This window comes from Culex quinquefasciatus, chromosome 3 (assembly GCF_015732765.1).
Source record: "Culex quinquefasciatus strain JHB chromosome 3, VPISU_Cqui_1.0_pri_paternal, whole genome shotgun sequence".
Classification (NCBI taxonomy): Eukaryota; Metazoa; Arthropoda; class Insecta; order Diptera; family Culicidae; genus Culex; species Culex quinquefasciatus.
In genome coordinates, this window is record NC_051863.1 from 43,140,306 (window position 1) to 43,155,029 (window position 14,724).

Consider the following 14,724-nt stretch of genomic DNA (forward strand, 5'->3'; position numbering starts at 1 on the left):
TGTTTTGCTTTGAAATTTGATTTGAGCAACATTTTTTGCCGTTATAATTGATTAGTCATAGTTAATTTTGAAGTCTCTTCTGTGTTGGAGCCTGACAGACCTCTGCGATGGTAGTCAGAAAAAAAAGTCTCCTCTGTGTTGGAGCCTGACAGACCTCTGCGATGGTAGTCAGAAAAAAAGTCTCCTCTGTGTTGGAGCCTGACAGACCTCTGCGATGGTAGTCAGAAAAAAGTCTCCTCTGTGTTGGAGCCTGACAGACCTCTGCGATGGTAGTCAGAAAAAAGTCTCCTCTGTGTTGGAGCCTGACAGACCTCTGCGATGGTAGTCAGAAAAAGTCTCCTCTGTGTTGGAGCCTGACAGACCTCTGCGATGGTAGTCAGAAAAAAGTCTCCTCTGTGTTGGAGCCTGACAGACCTCTGCGATGGTAGTCAGAAAAAGTCTCCTCTGTGTTGGAGCCTGACAGACCTCTGCGATGGTAGTCAGAAAAAAGTCTCCTCTGTGTTGGAGCCTGACAGACCTCTGCGATGGTAGTCAGAAAAAGTCTCCTCTGTGTTGGAGCCTGACAGACCTCTGCGATGGTAGTCAGAAAAAAAAGTCTCCTCTGTGTTGGAGCCTGACAGACCTCTGCGATGGTAGTCAGAAAAAAGTCTCCTCTGTGTTGGAGCCTGACAGACCTCTGCGATGGTAGTCAGAAAAAAAGTCTCCTCTGTGTTGGAGCCTGACAGACCTCTGCGATGGTAGTCAGAAAAAGGTCTCCTCTGTGTTGGAGCCTGACAGACTTCTGCGATGGTAGTCAGAAAAAAAGTCTCCTCTGTGTTGGATCCTGACAGACTTCTGCGATGGTAGTCAGAAAAAAGTCTTCTCTGTGTTAGAGCCTGACAGACAGACCTCTGTGATGGTAGTCAGATTAAAAAAATGAATAATCTGTGCTGGAGTTCTTTGCGAAAGCAGTCAGATAACGATCTCCTCGATAAAGGAACCCGACAGACTTTTGCGATGATTTTTTTTTAAATAACTTCGCAGAAGGAGCCTTATGGATTTTAGAAATATATTGTTCAGCAAATCTTTTCATTCAATTAAGGACCGTCTTTAACATCACAAAAGAAATTGACATAAGAAAATGAATAAATAAATTTAAATGTGAAAGTGAGCACTTTTTGGTATCCACAAATAAAGCAATATGTATTTTGGCGTTATGTCTGTGAACTACCTAAAAAAAGATTTTAAATTCATCGAATAGGACTAAAACGGTTGTCACTTTATCTAACACTGGAGTTGTCCTCTCTTGAAAGATAAACCTCTAAATTGAAAGACGTTAATGATTAAGTATTCCATATTGATAGTAGTTATGGTTGATTGTTACTTAAATCGATTTACTCAGCTGTGATACAAAAGTTGCTTGAAACCCAACATTATTTCACAGGGAAGCAAAAATTTAAGTAATCGTTAACATGAACATTACATTATTAGTTAAAAAAGGTAAAATAATTCACTTAATAATTAATTTGATGCATTTTTAAATAATAAATAAAGGAATGATCAATCATCAGAAATTCTTAAAATATAATTTAAAGTGTGAGAGCGTTGCGTCACAAGAGAAAATAATACAAATATTTAAATATTAATTTTGAATTCTCGATTAAATTTTCAAAAGGCCCTATCTGCATAGGAAACCTATGAGGGATAGGTTGTTTTGAAAATTTAATCTAGAATTGAGAAGTATGAGTGACAATTTGAGCAACGAAAAAAAAACATAATTAAAAAAAACTAGGAAATATTTATATTTATTATATTAATTTTTATTTTTCAATGCAATATCTGTGATTTGTATCAAAATAGTTCAAAATCATTCATTAATTTCGATAGAAATTATATTTTAACAATGTATCATTTTATTGAGTTAAAAAACACTTTCAGAATTCTAGTAAAGTAAATATATCAAAATTAAATTAAAAGAAACATTATTTTAAAATAAATTAAAGACACTTTGGGGTTCTTTAATCGATTGTACTTAATTATGAAACCAAACTTTTTCAAATTACATAACAGGAGTTTATCAGCAAAGAAAAAGTTAAAATTTTAAATAAGAAAAGAAACCATTGACAGGGATCGTAAAGATCGTGATTATAAAAATAAGTTTCTGTGAACAATCTACTCAAGTAATATATCAAAGTTGCTTGGAACCCATTTTACATTACGAGAAAAATAAAACCAAATATTTAAAATAAAACATTAAAAAATCTTTCAGCTGTTTTTAGGTAAGCAAGATACGTTTTGAAGGAATTTATGGTTAGGATATTGTCTCCACCGTGTTGGAGCCTGACAGACCTCTGCGGTGGTAGTTTGAAAAATGTTTCGCCTGAGCTGGAACCCTTTGAGAAAGTAGTCAGATTGCAATCTATACATCTATGCATTACAAGAATAATTGAACAAAATATTTTTTTTGTTGTTATCTGATAAGCACAGTAAATTTTGAAGGTATTTATAAATAAAATGACCTTAAACATTGTTTGGATCATGATTAAATGTAACATTAAATAATCTAATCTACGGTAATATCAAAAGTGCTTGAATCCATTCCTTTAGCTACTTTAAATACAATTTTGAAGAGAAAATTAAGAAATCATTGAACATATAATTTTAGAAAATCGATATACTGAGCGAAACGGCATTTTATTTAAGCAATTTCAAATTATTCATTAGAATAATATTTTCTGAACTATGTTTTGTTTCAAGATAAACAAAAATATTATTAAGTAGACACAACAGAGAAAAAAAAACTATTCGGTAAAAACTATCGTTTGTTTGGTTAAAAGATCGCGTAAGTGAATATTAATAGAAAGTTCAAAATTTTTAATATAAAAGTTGAAAAATCTTGATACTACCATGCATTTACAGAACAAAATCGTTAAATCAGCTTTTGTGGCAAGAATAAACAACAAAAATTTTTTTGAGCATGATTTATCTTAAAATATCCTGAACTAACTTTTTATGAAAAACTGATCAAATTCTTTAAAAATATTACTGATTTTGCATATTAGTAATTTTTGCCATGATTTATTAACAGTTTCAAAATTAGTTAAAATGCGGTAATTTTTGATACAATGTTAAGCGGTGTGTGTACATCAGAAGGAACCGGTCAAGAAAAAATCAAATGGGCAGCAGTAGAAGCGAAAGCAAGCCAGATAGGGTGAAGAAAAGCCCCAAGAAAACGCTCCCTCTCCTTTGTTCTGCTGTTCGTAAAGCCTTCCTTTCCTTCCGATTACCATATTAGCCTTTATATAAAAAAAAAGTTGTTTGTTTTAGCTGTACAGCTTGGTTGGGAATAAATTACAGAAAAGTACAGATAAAAATATTGAAAATGAGGAAAGAATAAGCTTGCTTGTAGATCCATTTTGGGTGTTTTTGGGTATTAATTACAAACATATACTTTTCGTCACGACTGCATTTAATATTAAAATCAGTTTATGTTTAACTTCAAGTCCCGTCTGGTGGATCAATCGGACGTGGCACTGGGCTGATCGATTTGAACTCCGTGGCGGGCGCACATAAATTCAAAGTGTAAATTTGAGTAAAAACAATATCTGTGCCTGTCATAGTTTTTGTTTCAGATTTTTTTAAAAATAAATTAAATAAATTACCACATTGTATATATTTTTAGAAATATTTATTCTTTGTTTTATATGGTACACATGAATTTAAAACTTTAAAAACGCCAGGATTATGCTTCATTTGTTATTTAAGTCAGCAACATGTTAGATTTTTGAATTTAGAACACATTGTTTTATATTTCATATTCACAAAATGATAATAAAGAAAAATAATTTGATTCCATTTAATTCGAAATGTTTAAAAAATTGCTTTTGAATTTGAATTATTATTTTTTTAAATCGTGTTGTGTTGTTTCAGCAATGTTTGTAAAATTTGCTTTTTAATTTTAAATTACATAAAATTTAAAGAAAATCAGGTAAACAATCACTAATCTCGTATTGCATAAAAAATTGATAAACCTGCGTTTATTTGAGAAATATTTGTGGTTTTTGTTTTTCTCCTCGTTTTTTTTCTTTTTCTTATATTTTCAGGTGTTTTAAATTTTCAACCTCATCAGTGCATTCCATTTTCTACAACTCCTGCGATCGGATGTCAGTCTCTTGGACAACATAGATGAAACATTTCGAAGACTGCGCTTTCGTATTTAGATCAGCATGAAAACAAAGTCGAGGAACCCGACGAAAATCTTTTAGGAAATTTAAAAAAAAAAACATTGATTAATTTAGCATTCATGCAATTTTTCTGTTAGGAATTATGATTGATATTCGTCATCTTGAGAGTAGAAAAGAGGGAGAATGTAGGGGTTATGGGTTGCAGGATTGAATATGTAATAAATTATTAAATGAGTATTTATTATAACATTGATATAAATCATAAATAATAGTTAAGAGCGCAACAAAAAGTGCGCACCTTCATGAATATTGCCTTGTTAGCTGATTGCGGATGGAGTGCGAGAGCGCGCTAGCGAGCTGCGAGAGAGAACAACAAGCGAGAAAACAACGAGATGCGCGCGGCTGGCGAAAGAGAGAATGAAGATTGTCAAATCAGTTTTGTGGTTAATTTCTGTGGAATAAGACGTGTTGTTTGTTAATTGCAAAATATCTGTGTTTTTATTATAAAAGAAAGTCCCCGATCACGACAGTGGCCACCCTTTGTTCTTTATTTGCCTTCGCTTCTCGCTCGGTTTTCTTCAGCCTTCGATTAGAATGGATGGTCAAAATTGAAACGTCAAAAGACTTAGAGCGTTTGTTTATTTGATGGCGCTTGCTAACTATTTACATATTTCGGGATTATTCTTCAAGTGAGTGACTAAGTAACGGTCATAAGAACATGTAGCCGGTAGTTGGAAGCAATTTTATATCTTAAGCGCTTTGAAATCGTTAGCGCAAGTGAAAAGATATTTATGGGACTTTCGTTAAGCAGTTAACCTCTGATCTTGCGTGTGGGTGTGTGTGCCACCAAAATGATGAGAAATGGTCTCGCAAAATAGAAATTATGATCAAAAGTGCATTAAATTTGATCTTTTTGGCCAGTAAGTGGCATACATTTGTGTGCTTACTCGAGGCGATGCTGTTGCTGGTAAGCTTACAGCCTAAATAGTATTTTTGGAGCTTTAATCGAGCATCAAACTCTCCATATGACGAAGATAGGTGTTTGATTAGAAAGGGTATATTTCCCCTACTTCTGCTTTTATGAAGGCTGAGGGACTCGAAAAATCAATTTGTACTTACTGGAGTCGAGCAGCCGCTGCGTCCGCTGGTACTCCTTCTCCGATTCGCGCTTGTGCTCCATCGCCTTGTGCGTCTCGATGAAGGCCAACCGCTGGCCCCGGTCGGTCAGGTATTTGGTGTACATGCCGGCAAAGTTGATCGCCAAGTACAGCAGCGAGTTGGCAATCATCTGCCGCACGATGCACGTGGTGTCCTGGTGCAAGGAGAAGGTCAAGCAATTGTGATGTTAGGATGTTTGAGGTTAGGTTTTGAACTCCTACCGTTTCGTGCAGAAATTTGTTGATGGTGGTCACGATCAGATGGCAAATGGCCGAAACTGATCCGGCGATCATGCACCACTTCAACGGCAGAGGAAGCATCGCGTATGGGACGAAGATGATGAACAGCACGTACCAGATGAGGTACTCTCGCTCGGCGAAGCCCAACCCCTCGCCGATGAAGCCCTGCAGGTTGAGCAACAGCCAGGTGCAAACGGCCGCCCAGTGCAGATAGTTGTTGGCGAACAGCCGCCAGCTACCAAGCACGCAGATCAGGAAGTTCGAGATGACGCACGATACCGACCACGTGATTTCGTGGGCTTTTATCAGCTGGAATCGAAGATCGATGATTTAGGCCGCAAAAATTTAAAGAAAACTCACCGTAGGATGATTGAACCCAATCCAGACCGAGGCCAGCACGATCTTGAGCACCAGGTCGACCACGTTGACCAGGATGAGCGACTTCTGGCGCTGGCGGTGGGAGTAGGTCAGATAGGACCGCTCGAGGGACGGCGCCCGGAACGAGTTGGTCATCGACGGACACAGGATGCCCTTGACCACGTTGCCCCGCTTGAAGGCCGAGTAGGTGCTGCTGCTGAGGGGAGGCAGGGTGGAACTGTTGGCCGGGGTACCATTTGTGCCACCCCCGCCACCCTCATCCTCTCCCCCGCCTCCACCACCGTCGCCGGTCGTCGGAGTCGTGAGGACGCCACATTTCCCGTTACCGATGTCGTCCTCGGTAATTACAGGCGTGGTCACTCCGTTCGGTTGCTGGTGCCGGGTGCCATCTGCAGGAGAGGGAAAAAGGACAGAGAGGTTAAGGTTAAAGTGATGACACCGGGAATGGCGTGGCGGCATGTGCTAAAAAGGCAACATTATTGCACAAGTGAGTGGAATAAATGCAACAGCAGCAGCAGCTGAAGAGTTTGCAAAGGATACGCTGCAACTGTCGATAATGATGCGGTGATTTGATTAGAGTGAACGCTTCGATTCACCCACGTGCCTCAAAGGAGTGGCACTTGGTAATGGGTCATGGAAAATGTGCAAACAACATAGATGCAATTAATTGGAACGAGCTGGTAACGGAAGTCAATGCTGAGCATACCTGAAACCGAAAAGTAAAATACTAATCCAGTAATGACAAATGTCAAACCCAAGTTAATCGTCCAGAACCCATTCCATTCAAGCCCTCAATAAATTAAATCTCAAACGTTGCTTGAATAACCGAAAACGGCCAAGTGTCACCGGCAGCACCGAACCCGGACCATTACCCAGGTCAAGAGCTCCATCTAAATCATCTGAAATGAATTACATTGTTACAAGTTATTCCCGCGGCGGGAGAACATCCGGGGAGGTTGGAAAGCCAACGAACGCGCCGGGCACCACGTCCAACGTCCGGCAGACACTTGCTCTACACTCGGCTCTGCTCTGCGATGATGACACACAATTGGTGTCATCGACAAGCGAACCACAACCACATCCCCCTACCATGAGGTGAGAAAATGGGGATGGTGTTCATTTCCGGAAGAGGGGGGTTGGCACAAGGGGAGGCTCGCTCGTCGATTCGAGCAAGCAGGTTTGGACGATGAGATTCGGGACGGATAGCATAATTTTGACTTATGTTTCAATGATGTAGATACACTTAGTAAATGATGCAAGAAGCATAAGCATAAGCATAGGTGATGCAAGACAAAACAAAGTGAATTCCGATAGTTCCCAAGAAGCTTCAAATCCAAATCTGTGGCCTTTATCAATTCTGTCAGGTTAGAATTCAGTTTCAGACCATTTTACATTTTTTTAATTTTAAATATACTTGGCATCTTTCAAATTCACAATGATACAAATAATAGATTCCACTTTTTTTTTATTTTTCATCATTTCCTTCTGAAGATTTTTAAAAATGCACTTCTATTTACGAATTAAAAAAATCTATACAAAAAAACAATGAATCTGTGGTGTACAATTTCTATAGAACTGTCAAGCATGTTATAATTCAAGTCATCAACCTGATATTGACTAAAAGCCTGACGTAGATTTTCAAACTGAAACACCATGCTTTTCCACAAAAGTTAGTTTTCATTTCGTTTTACAGAAGACGCATGATATTTCAACGTCCTTAACACTCAAACGCTCGGGTAGTCATTTGACTATTTTTTCTTAAAAATCTCATAACTTTTGGTGGAATCGACCAAATGGGATGCTTCTGGTTGCAAAAGATCCAGATTTGTCTATATTTTAAACTGTCAGATGGGGGACAAATATGGTCAATTTTTACTGAAGATATTCCGGATTCCGTTGGGGTACCTCGGCCCTCCCATTTGGGTATTCGGTCAATATAACAAAATCTTTTCGATAGAAAAATGTCGGAAATGATACAAAACTTCATGGAATCATCCTAATACATCATCCTGTGAAAAAATAGACATGGTCCAGATCTTCGGGGCACCGTAACAGGTTCCAACCGGAAACGATGCACTGAGCTAATGTCAATTGGTGCCTAATTGGAACCGACTCCGGTGGCCCGTAGGACTTAACTATGTCAATTTTTTTTACAGAATGATGCATTAGGATGATCCCTTGAGGTTTTGTATCATTTCCGACATTGTTCTGTCGGAAAGTTTTTGTTATATTGACCAAATTACCCATATAAGAGGGCCGAGGTACCCCAACGGAATCCGGAATATCTGCGGTAACAATGGACCATATTTGTCCAACATCTGACAGTTAAAAATATAGACAAATCTGGATCTATTGCAACCGGAAGCATCTAAATTGGTCAATTCTACCAAAAGTTATTAGATTTTTAAGAAAAAAAGTAGGGGTAAAATGACTACCCGAGCGTTTGAGTGTTAATCAAACATGGCAAAAATGTCAGAAGTTGATATGAGCACACACTTAAACTTTTTAATTCTGTTTTCAGTGCATTAAATTATATATTTAACAAAACAAATTATTTTTTCAAAAAACGGGTGCCACGATGTCTCAACACTGATTGGACCAAATTAGCTCCTCTTCTCCCAAAATTTAAGCCAATTTGGCCCATCCCATTTTTAGATATCGTGGCACCCGTAAAGAAACTCGGTGTGTAAGAAAAACGCTCACAAAATTTGACAGTTCACTTTGCGTAGGGCAAAATTTTGGGCTTAAATTTCATCTTATTTAGTTTAATCACGAAATTTTGAGAAGTGATTGAAAATCATCTTTTTGCAATTACGTTGTGAAACATGACAAAAAGGCCTACTTTTCTCTACACTCAAAATTCAGAGCCTCGAGAATCGTTCCCTCAAAATTTATTGAAGGCTCAAAGCCAAAATCAAATGAATAAGGCTATCAACTCACACCATCATAACAAATGTTCATTCGTTAAGTGAAACAATACAACTCCAACAAGTGACATACATTGACATCTCACCAACCTTTAGTCTCCAAGGTGTGGTGGCCGAGGCAGTTAATTCATTAGATTAGTCTGTCAAAGGTCTCTGGTTCGATTCCCGTAGTCTGGACACCTTTATTTATTTTTTTTGTTTTGGTGGATGAACTTTTTTTGCAAATGAATTTCGAGAGAATAATTCTCTCGCCCATCTCGAGCTGTGTTCTCTGAATGGTACCACTATTCTCTCGACAAGTTCTGGAAAGTTCTACATTTTAGCTGTGAAATGGGTGCTGAAAAGTTGAATTTCTTCATGTATGTAACCCCTTGAATGTTCAGAGTTTATTTTTTACTTTTTTATTTCATGTTTCAATTCAATTTAAAGGGTTACATACACGTAAATCGACAAAAAAGTCAAAGGTTGCTGTGAGCACACACTTAGTTTTATTTAAAATCTGTTTTCAGGGCATTAAAATAAACATTTTCATCTATCATCAAAACTAATTTGAAAACATTTGGTTGTATCATTGCCGAGATATACCAATTTAAAAAAAAACGGGTGCCACGATATTTTAACACTGCCTTGACCAAATCGGCTCAAAATTTTGGTGAAGACTCGTTAAACCGGATTTGTGTGCATGACGAAGGCCGATTTTCAAAAAACTGATTTGAAAAAAAGATAAAAATACTTTTTGTGTTTTTCATATAAAAAATCGTCAGTTTTTGATTCTTGTATTTTTTTAAAAAGCTAAATTTCAAAATCGGGCTTCGTCTTGTACACGGGATATGTCTCTTCACCCCAAATTTTAGCCAATTTGGTCCATCCAATCTCGAGATATCGTGGCACCCGTAAATCAACTCGGTGTTTCGAGAAAAACGCGCAAAAGGTTTGACAGTCCGCTTAGCGCACGGCAAAATTTTGAACTTAAAATCGTCTCTAACTCAGTTTAATCATGTAGTATCTTCATGAAACTTTCAGGAGTGGTTGAAAATCATCTTTTTAGTGGATTCAATAAATTTTCTGAAATATGAAATTTTGTGATTTTTTCCATGTATGTAACCCATTTTACTGAAAGATGTTGGCCTTGCAAAAAAAGACGACGACAAAAGTCCAAGCAGATGGCGCCTTCCATAGGCAAAAAAGTAAAACAGTTGCTTTTCTCCATAAATTTTGACGATTTTTCCCATACAAACCTTAAGCGATTGGAGGGAGGGGTTCCCGTGGTCAGAATGAGCTCAAATTTGGAATTTAGCCTAGTGATGGGTCAATCTTTGATTTCAGGGGGTAGCCCCAAAAAAGCCTGGATTTGGACCACCCTAATTTCCATGAGTTTGATTCTTTAGCGGAGATCGGAGAAAGTGTGAAGTCGTCTCTCCCCAGTTGGTCTAGGTTTAATCCCAGGTGACCTCGGTTGGCTTTTTACAAGACAAGATTTGTCTGATCAAGCCTTACGTCAGATGGGAAAGTAAATATTGGACCCGGTTTAATTTAGAGGTCATTAGGTCAGTCCATGTATAGGATAAGGAGGATATGTTGTCATTGGAAAATGGACCAAGTTGGGGCACAATGCCCTACCCACAGTACCACAGAATTGATCGTGTCAAACAGAATGGCCGAGGTCTCGCCATTTTTACGATGGATACCACCGTCGCGTCGTCACCCCGCGTGCAAACTTCGATAAAAGTGATAACACGTCTCTCATTATTCTCCGCCAACTCCACGGTACCCTTACCCCTACAAGTTCAAGCCCATCAATGTGTGTGTGTGTGTGTGTGTGTTTGGGTGGGTGTGTGGACATGGTCCCGGTGTGATGTTTTCCCGGAGTTTTTTTGCCCGCCCTTTTTTCCTCGCCGTTCCGTTCCGTTCTCTGCTGCTGGTGATAACTTCCTTCTCTGATCCGTTCGCTAAATTTAGCTTCCGCCCGTTGTTGTTTCACTCAAAGAGGGAGAGTTGGGGAGGGAGGAAAAAGGCAACATCAGAATCATCGAGCGCGCGCGAAGCTGAAGCAAATTTATCGATTATTTAATTGAGCGAATGTGTGTGTGTGTGTGTTTGTGTTGGTGGGGGTGAACACAAAAAAAAAACTCGTTATTAAAGCGCGACCAGTCACCCAACTGCAGCTACTAAACATATTGAACCGCCGATGAGGCCCGGTGTTATTTATATGACAGGAATGTTTGCTTAGCTATGATGCTGTTTTTTATGCTCCAACTATTCACCGCACATTAGTGTTAAGAGAGAAAGGTGTTCAGTAACAAACAGGTAATTTAAAAACAACATAAACTTTTCTGGATCAAGCAGATTTCAACAAGAGTGAACTTGCACCACGATGTCATTCTTATCTATGCGTGCACACTTCACCAATACTAGCTGAATTTGTTCAAAGAAACGCATTAAGCTCAAAACTCTCCCCAATTTTCCCTAAACTCGTTGTATGAAACCGCTCAACACATCCCTCATCGCAAAAGCGGTCACGTTGTTCCTCTGTCCCATCGTCCCTATTGGGTCGCCCCGGTTTTACCGTGTTGTACACGTGTCTGCAGTATTGTTTACCAGGACAATAAAATCGGCTTTGATTACTTTCACTTTGACCTCGTTAGCGTGGTTGGCTGGTTTGGACATTTTTTTTGTTGCTTTTCTCGTCACTTGATGGAACTTCACGTTTGGTTGTTAAGCTGGAAAGTGGCGTTTTAGAAGATAATCTATTTATCCGAATGACATTAACTTTTTCAACAATCCAATTAGCTCGCTTCTCATAAGTCCAGATACGCACCCAATTGGTCAAAGTCTTTAAGTATATATATTTTTTATTTTTACATTTTAGCATGATCTTGACCATTGCATTGACATAAAAACATTTGAAATCATTTCCTGAAGTTTCGAGAACCTACAAAAATTTAATTATTTGAATGTTGTTGTGAAAACTGTATCTGAGTAGAAAATACATCTAAAGAAGTACAAATCTTGTTAATATGTCAAGTTGCATTTCTGTATCAGCACACATTTTGCATAAAGTGGGCTACATTGCACGAAGTTTGAATGATTTTAGTTTTACGTACATCCTTCAAACTTGGTGCACATTAAATATCGATCTATGTTAAAAAAAATTAAATCAATAAACTTCTTTCATTTATCTTCTAATCTTTTGATGATAAACTTTGTCCTAATTGAAATTTCTGGTTTGTACGCCTCCTTGCCTTGATATAAAGTTTGACTGACAGGATATCGTATATACGGACCAAACATTCAGTATTTCGCCCTTTTAAAATGTTAGTCTTGATTTGAAAATTTTGAAAATATTGTTTTCGAAAAGATCGGAAAATTTCACAAATGTTTCATATCTTAAAATTGAAAATCGGACCATTAGTTGCTGAGATATCGACATTGAAAAATGGTGGGCTGTTTGGGTGAGACTTAGAAAACATCAATTTTCCTGTTTTTAAACCTTTGCATTGAAATATCTCAGCAACTAAAGGTCATATCAACAAAGTCCGAAGAAGCAAAATATAGAGAATTTTCTCAGCTTTTCAAAAATATTTTTTTCAAAAGTGTGCAAACATGTGCACTAATTTAAAAAAATGAACTTCGACTGTTTTCAAAAAAGTCACCTAAATACGGATTTAACTTGAAAACAGTGCACTTTATCAAAATTTCAGTAAAGAACTTTTTGATTGCAAATTTGATTTTACATCGAAAAATGAAGTTGAAAAACTTTTGCGACCAAAATTTCGATTTTTTGAAAAATCATAACTCGGTCAATGATTTTTTGCACAACCTGGAATTTTCAGAAAAGTTGGCATTTTATGTCCTCTAAAACATATCAAAAAATAAAAAAAAATAAAAAAAGTGTTTTTTGCAAATCCAGTTTTAGTGATAAAAAGTTAAATAAAAAAATCACCAATTTTTTTTTACCGTGTATCATTTTTTTCCAGTGTAGTCCGTATCCATACCTACAACTTTGCCGAAGACACCAAATCGATCAAAAAATTCCTTCAAATGATACAGATTTTTGAATTTTCATACATCATTTTTGTATGGACAGCTGCCAAGTTTGTATGGAAAATTATATGGACAAACAAATGATGCAAAATGGCTTCTTTGGGCATACCGAAGGCACCAAAAAAGTTGCAGTCGGATTAAAAAATACAAAAAAAAAATCGAATGACCGAAATCTTAGAGTTTTTAGGTATCTCGTTTGAAAAAGTTGTAGTTTTTCAATTTAAAAAATAATTACTTATGTTTGTCAATCTTTGAAAAAAAATATTATCGATGGATTGCGAAAATTATCTTAATTCGGCTTATCTAAATTTTGTTGATACGGCCTTTGGTAACTGAGAAATGGAATGTAAAGATAAAAACAACAGGAAAAATAAGATTTTGTTTGTGTCCCAATTTGTTCCCGTTTGATCACCGATATTTTATGTTATTTTTTAAATGTTCTGCTCTTTTCAATTTAAAAATATTTCGAGATTTTATAACCAAGAACTAATTTTTTAAATGGACTGAAAACAAATATTTACTTAGTCACAATTTTGAAATAATCAAATTAAAAATCCGCAATTTCCTTCAAAAAGTTACCTAAAAATTGAAAAAAAAACTTGAATACGTTTTTACATAAAATAAAGAAAAAATGATTTTTTTAAATCACCATTTAAAAAATGTCGATCATTTTTGTGCTTTCTGGAATTTTCAGAAAATGTGTCTCTTTACGTACTTCAAACATAAATATAATAATATCGTAAACCGGGGTGACATTGATAGGATTTCAATTTATTTTTAGATTATTTCTAACTGGTAAGGTTTTTCTAAATATATTATTTTTAAAACATGTATTGGGGTAGCCGCACAAGGTCCAGGCACTTAAAAAAAAGTTTTTTTCAGTATTGTTAAAAAAAGTTAAAGTTGAATTCCGAGGTGACTTTGATAGTCATAGTTTTTCTTGTTAAAATAAGATTTTAGGTGCTCAAACTTTATTTTTAACGTCAAATGTACCATCACTATGGTTGCTGATATAGTTATCAAGAAAAAAAATCAATGTTTACATTTAGTAAACTAAGTTTTTAAGTTTTACAGCAAAATATATACAAAATTTAACAAAAAATGTAAAAAGACAGAATTTTGCCTGACATTCGCTTAAAACTAGTTTTGTTTATAACATTATCGATTTATATTAAAATTATAACTGAATTAAAATTCACATTTTAAATAGAATTTGTTCTGCTGAAAATGCCTATAAATTTTGATATTTTTGAATTGTGTTTCAAAAACTCATAATATTTATTATTAACAAACTTATTTTACCTTTTCCTAGTGGAAAATTGTCCAAAGTATCCAAAAATGCATTCCGTTTACCGATTAAAAATCATTTTCATTGAGAAAATCATTACAATTTGAGAAGATTGAAATGATGTTATTCATCAACATTTTCTTAATTATAGTGAACTAGCTTTTTAAACTTTTCAAAATTTTCTGAAAAATTTTTTTTTAGATTCTTTGAACACTTCTCTACCACGTTCAGTATGATACTATGCCAGGGGTGCTCAAAGTTTTTGGATGCCGGGCCAAATTTGATGCTCAAATGAGCTTGCGGGCCAAATGTATAAAAAAGGTAATTTAAAAAAATAAATAACTTCATTTTAATTTAAAAGGCAAAAAACTACATCTATTAATTGAAGTTTTGAGAATTTGCTGTTACTTTTTGAACATTTCCAGACTTTTTTTTATTAGGTCTTATAAACATATGAAACACAATAGCTTATAGGACCTTTTCAAAAAAACTCTAGATTTTCGTTATTTAATAAATAAAAGACAGTT

General features: G+C 36.1%; 1 protein-coding gene across 7 annotated transcripts in view; it reads right to left on the reverse strand.

Moving 5' to 3' along the window:
• LOC6048494 (adenylyl cyclase 78C) overlaps positions 1 to 14,724 on the reverse strand; it is a 169,466-nt gene that overhangs the window by 37,322 nt on the left and 117,420 nt on the right. For all 7 annotated transcript variants that reach the window (XR_005278246.1, XR_005278245.1, XM_038260196.1 and 4 more), the window contains 3 exons: positions 5,921 to 6,327; positions 5,543 to 5,869; positions 5,283 to 5,475 (listed from right to left, as the gene is read on the reverse strand). Coding sequence is in view for 5 of the 7 variants with exons in the window: in XM_038260196.1 (XP_038116124.1) it covers positions 5,283 to 5,475; positions 5,543 to 5,869; positions 5,921 to 6,327 (927 nt within the window). In the remaining 2 variants the exon portion in view is untranslated. The remainder of the gene's footprint in view (positions 1 to 5,282; positions 5,476 to 5,542; positions 5,870 to 5,920; positions 6,328 to 14,724) is intronic.